Raw genomic sequence first — 5,856 nt, forward strand, 5'->3', positions numbered from 1 at the left:
TTATAAAGTTGATCATTTACAAAACAACCTTCATTCCAAGTACAGTATTAAAGATGTAATACCTTTCGGCTATTAAGGAAATTTCTAAGATGACGCTTATGACACACATGAAAACAAAATTTCTTGCGTCCATGAGTTTTATGTGTCGATACAAATGACTTATTCAAATATATTCAACTATATTCTTTTTCTTTTTTAGTGTCCGGTGACGCAGAGGCGGTGGGGTCCGAGTCGATCTCTCATCCAACTTACGTTCAATATGTCGAAGGGGATGGTTCCACGTATATACCAGCGAATGGCCAGATGTAAATATCTCGTGCTTATAATTTCTTCATGGTTTACTAAACGTTTTATATAACAATAACGAAATACTTTATGTAGGACATATCCTGTTTACGCTGTCGGTGAAACGGGAGCAATGTATACTCCAGCTTCGGGTCAATACTACACTCCAGCAACAACGCCAGTCACGTATGCACAGGTAATTGCATGTTTAAATGAAGTGCGGTAATTATTATGATAAAATTGTGACAATATTGACATTTTTTTATATTACATCAGGTCACAGGACAAGGCACGAATTCGACTACCGGACAACTGTTGTCGCAGGGCAATGGCACATACTTGATTCAACAGAGCGTAGTAGATGGAGATCCGACCCACACGCTCATATCCGCAGCTGCCACACGCACCAGCCCGCAAACAGAGACGGCGGTAAATTGCATGTTCTATGACTTTCTCAGGCTACTCTTTCATCTTTCAGACGCTAGATAAAATGGTCTCAATTACATTGAATGATTAATGTATACTTTTGTGACGATATTTATGCCTTATGGCTGCAGGCATGGGGATCTGTGCTCTGCATGATTATATGAGCCATCAAAATTTGTATTAGGTCTTTTAATACAATAGTTTTAACGAAGTTACATAATAATTGTTTATAGCGTCAAGAGTTTTTGGCAAGAATGTATGGTACAAACAGGGTGATTCAGTAAATTGTAGTGTAACTAGTAAGATTTTCTCAAAAAGCTAAAACAAATTTATATTAATTAATTTTTCGTACGCAAGTAAGTTTTCCAATATTTTGTATATAAATGAATGCTTTAATCTTTCTCATTGTAGTTTCTAAAATAACTATATTATGGATTTTTTCCAATATAAAGTTTGCAAACAGAATTACGAATGTTAGTAGTTTCAAAAAGAAGTATATCTTTGTTCGTTTCTTAATTTGGGGGTTAACAAAACATCGGTATGTTGGGTTGTTTGATAGGAGGCTGTGGTTAGCGGTGGTGGCGGGGCGTACTTGATCAGCAATAATTCTGGAGGTACCACTGTCACCGTGGAAGACACAGCGGCAAACGTGACGCATGCTGCTAGAGTCTCCCAGGCCACCGTAAGCCCAAAAAAGAGAAATCGATTCCCCGCATTTCATAGCTTATTTAGCGTACTAATCAGTATCTTTAATTTTTTATAGCATGTCTTATTAATTAAAATTGCTTTGTATTGTGTTCTAATGTTTTGTTGTGCATTTTTTAAAGTTTTCTTTCATAGAATCTCTATTGCGAGAAACATGAGAAATGGTTATGCAATTGATAGATCTTAAAAAAAAACGATTAATTAATTTTTATTTGCTGCTAATATTAATTTATTTTAGAAAAAATTTTAATAAGATAATTTTTTGCATAGAATAGTTGAGTTTGACTTTTTGTTTTTAGTAAAATTATTTTATCTTTTATATATATTATTTAATAAAAAACTATTTTTATTTATAAAAAACATAAGCATTGATTTCTTATATAATTAATCTAAAAAATAGGTCCATTGGTTATTGGAGAATTACGAAACCGCCGACGGCGTATCCCTTCCAAGATCAACACTTTACAATCATTATCTGCGCCATTGCTCCGAAAACAAATTGGATCCTGTGAACGCAGCTAGTTTTGGCAAATTAATACGTTCTGTGTTCTTGGGCTTAAGAACTAGGCGTTTAGGCACTAGGTAAAAGGCTTAATAACAATTAGCAAAACATAGTGTCTATCAAATTGATAATGTTTATCACTCTTTTTTATTGTAGAGGAAATTCAAAGTATCATTATTATGGAATTCGTGTTAAGCCAAGTTCACAGCTAACTGTAATGAACGAGGATGGCACATCGAGACAACAGCAGAGCGCAAATTCTCAAGCCAAGCGATTCAAATTTGTCAATCAAAAACAGGACTCTTCTTACGAAAATAACGCACATACAAATACGAATATTTCCTCCAATTCCTCATCGCCACAATATCATCAGTATCTCGGTGAAGCGAGTGGCGCCATTCCTGATTTTCCAGACATCTTTATTAGTCACGATTCGTCCCTGCCCGAGGATTGCACCCTTGAAGACATTGATACCTTCCGCAGCATATACAGAGAACACTGCGAAGCGTTCTTGGATGCGGTGCTGAATTTCGAATTCGCCACGGTAGAGAGCCTTTGGAGAGAATTCTGGCGTAGCCAGGACAATAATAATGGTGATGAATGTGAAGAGGAGAAGTATTTGTCAAAGTATATATGACATGTATTATTTATTAAAGAGATTTGTATCAAATATACAGGAGAATTATATATACATGTATATATTGAATATATTTCAAAAAAATGATATTTATCTTACATAAAAAATTAATATGTAATTATTTTTTTAATTTGTTTCAATTTTTTTTCTTTTTGAAGCTTTTAACGTACGCAATAAATATATTTTATTCCTATTTTTCAGAACTAAACTATATCAGATGTGTCAGTGTACGGGAGTACAAGACTTTATAAAAAAAGTGGACTATACATTCTATCAGAATCTAGTCGATGTTTTAATGCCTAACGTATTGCGACCGATTCCAAGTACGTTATTATAAGATTAAATTATTATTATTATTCTAGATCTACGTATTAAATGTTTTTTTTTATCCTGACAAGGTTCATTGACGCAATCTATCCGAAATTTCGCAAAGGGATTGGAATCTTGGTTACAGTCAGCGATGGCCGATTGTCCTGAAGAAATGACGCAAATTAAGGTATTGTCTTATTTGAATTAACTGTAGAATATCCTATATAAGGTACCGTTAGAGAGAAAGAAAGGAGAGAGAGAGAGAGAGAGAGAGAGAGAGAGAGAGAGAGTCAAAGATATCAAAAAATATATTTCTAAAAATTATATTAAAGACAATAATGTCAGGGAAAATAGAAGTTGTCGCGGTAATTAATGCGCAAATAATAAAAAAGTATATATATATATACACTTTAATAATGTAATATTGAGTTAATTCTATCGATCGTACGCATTTCGATTTACTTTAAAGTCATTTTCAACGATTAAAAAAATGGAGTTGTTGAAATTTAATTTATTCTGCGAGTACCTATGTCGCAACCTCAGGTGCAGATCATCCATCATTAAACAAGGATATTATCACGTCCATTGCAGGTTGTCCGGAATGAAGCGATAACTTTGTTGTATAAAGCAAGTTGTCGCAACTTGCATTTCGTACAATCACATATGTACTAATAAGATATATAGCTTAAAATACTGTTTACACAATTACAACATAAATTATAACACTAATTACCGCGACAACTCCTATTTCACCTATTCTTGTCTTTAATTTGTTAAATATTGAAAGTTCTATACAATTTTTTAATCATTGTTAAAAATTATATGTTAGCATAGTATGTGCAGTATAATTATATTTGGTTACAGTTAACTGCAGTGTCAGCTTTTGCTCAAACTTTAAGGCGTTATACATCATTAAATCATCTCGCACAGGCCGCGCGAGCGGTGCTTCAAAATTCTAGTCAAATTAATCAAATGTTAGCTGACCTGAATCGCGTTGACTTTCACAATGTGCAAGAACAAGTAAGTTGACATCTTGAAATATTTTTAAATAATCCTCCTTTTTTGTCTTAATATTAATTTATACGCATGCAATATATTCACAAAGAAGTAACATACGCAACCATCTTTTTAGGCATCCTGGGTATGCCAATGTGACTATGGGATGGTACAACGTCTTGAAACGGATTTTAAGGTAACATTACAACAACAAAATTCACTAGAAGATTGGGCGATCTGGTTGAAAGGAGTTGTTACTCAAGCACTTAAACCACACGAGGAGAAGCCAACATTTGCTAAAGCTGCGCGTCAATTTTTGCTTAAGTGGTCGTTTTATAGGTATATATTTTTCTATCGTTATTAGCGAATTTTTTAATTAAATTTATATATTATGTCTTATATATTATGTCCAGCTCGATGGTTATCCGAGATCTCACTTTGAGGAGTGCTGCGAGTTTTGGATCTTTTCATCTTATCAGATTACTTTATGACGAGTACATGTTTTATTTAATAGAGCACCAAGTAGCTATCGCAACTGGGACTACGCCAATAGCTGTAATGGGAGATGTTAGTATATTTTAGTGCATATATTGATTATTATATTGATCTCATTGGATTAATTGAAATCCTTGGACAAAATCTCAATATTTTTCTTGAAAACCTATTATAATCTCGCAAATTGATCTTACTTATATTGTATGACGAAATATTAAATAATTGTTTCTATTTCAGAAAAGTCAAAATTATTCTTTAGTTAGTAGCTTTGGAGCGACATCCAATGGAGGTAAGACACATTACATATTACACAATAGGTATTTGATTGTTCTTAAAACATTATTAAATATTATTAATTAAATATTATCTTTTTATTATTATGTAAAAACTATTCAGTACAAATTACAAATTGAATTTCAGATGCGTCTAATGCGAGCCAACCAAAACGTATAAAACTAAGCTAACTGTGTGCCTACACTCTTTAGTTTATGAGTAAACCAATAGCACACGAAAATGCGAAGATACTAGCACGAAAGCATGCAGGCCTACTACAAGAGAAAAACACACTAGTCTCATAAATTATTATTTTGTATAACGTCAAATTATAATTACGACATATAAGAAGAGGATTTTTGCATAATGCCTACGACGTATACAATTCAAGTAAGTCTGTGTGATATAGAGAGGTATTGTACTCCGCGAAGCCTTGTCTCATATACAGGTATGGCGCAGATTTAAAGTATCGCTGGCACGATTTTAGTACGTTAGTATATATCAAATCTAGTCGAAACATCTTTGGAAAAAAAATTAAAGTACACGGGACCATGAATTTGTCATGCCCTCGTTTGAAAAGCCCACTCGATTGTGTTTTCTATGGATTATTACTCAGTATTTATCAGGAGAATAACTTTTTTGTACATACAAATAAGCATGATATATATTGCACAATATTATTAGTTATATATTATTAATACTCGTTAAAGATAAAATATTTATTTTCTAAATTTTAGATTTATTTGTATTTATGTTCAAAACGCATAAAATAATAATGCTGAAAGTGCATTAAAGCATACATATCCGTTTTTATTATAATGATAAGTAAAGATTATTTAATATCATGTTTGGAGGAAACTATATTGAGTGGGCTTAAAATGATTATCATTTTGTGCAGAGGAAAACGCGAGAGAATAAAATTCTATCTCGACAGGATAGAATTCACCTACGTTTTACTCGCGAATTCTAGTTTGCACAATTACACGCAAACCAATTACAAAAATCCGCCCTACCGACGGTAATATGTCAAAAATATTCCTATCGGAATATCAGATTGCTGTAACGGTATAAAAACTTCTAAAGTATACACACATACATATATCCGACATTCATATTTTTTAACGTAATTTATTGATTGAACACATCGACGCTCTGTATGGAGATTTCGTTTGCTAACAGTCTCTATTGCAGTCGGTTGCTATTCTCTCAGTATAATTAAACAAATAGT

General features: G+C 32.9%; 1 protein-coding gene across 5 annotated transcripts in view; it reads left to right on the forward strand.

Annotated features, from left to right (window-relative positions):
- LOC108749067 (DNA-binding protein RFX2) overlaps positions 1–5,250 on the forward strand; it is a 12,192-nt gene extending 6,942 nt beyond the window's left edge. For all 5 annotated transcript variants that reach the window (XM_018487568.1, XM_018487567.1, XM_018487570.1 and 2 more), the window contains 13 exons: positions 200–305; positions 382–481; positions 562–714; positions 1,271–1,393; positions 1,817–1,998; positions 2,075–2,545; positions 2,757–2,878; positions 2,954–3,051; positions 3,729–3,884; positions 3,997–4,199; positions 4,274–4,427; positions 4,593–4,644; positions 4,776–5,250. In XM_018487568.1, the coding sequence (XP_018343070.1) occupies positions 200–305; positions 382–481; positions 562–714; positions 1,271–1,393; positions 1,817–1,998; positions 2,075–2,545; positions 2,757–2,878; positions 2,954–3,051; positions 3,729–3,884; positions 3,997–4,199; positions 4,274–4,427; positions 4,593–4,644; positions 4,776–4,819 (1,964 nt within the window). In that variant the 3' untranslated portion in view covers positions 4,820–5,250. The remainder of the gene's footprint in view (positions 1–199; positions 306–381; positions 482–561; positions 715–1,270; positions 1,394–1,816; positions 1,999–2,074; positions 2,546–2,756; positions 2,879–2,953; positions 3,052–3,728; positions 3,885–3,996; positions 4,200–4,273; positions 4,428–4,592; positions 4,645–4,775) is intronic.
- The last annotated feature ends 606 nt before the right edge of the window (positions 5,251–5,856 follow it).

This window comes from Trachymyrmex septentrionalis, unplaced genomic scaffold (genome assembly GCF_001594115.1).
Source record: "Trachymyrmex septentrionalis isolate Tsep2-gDNA-1 unplaced genomic scaffold, Tsep1.0 scaffold259, whole genome shotgun sequence".
Taxonomy (NCBI): domain Eukaryota; kingdom Metazoa; phylum Arthropoda; class Insecta; order Hymenoptera; family Formicidae; genus Trachymyrmex; species Trachymyrmex septentrionalis.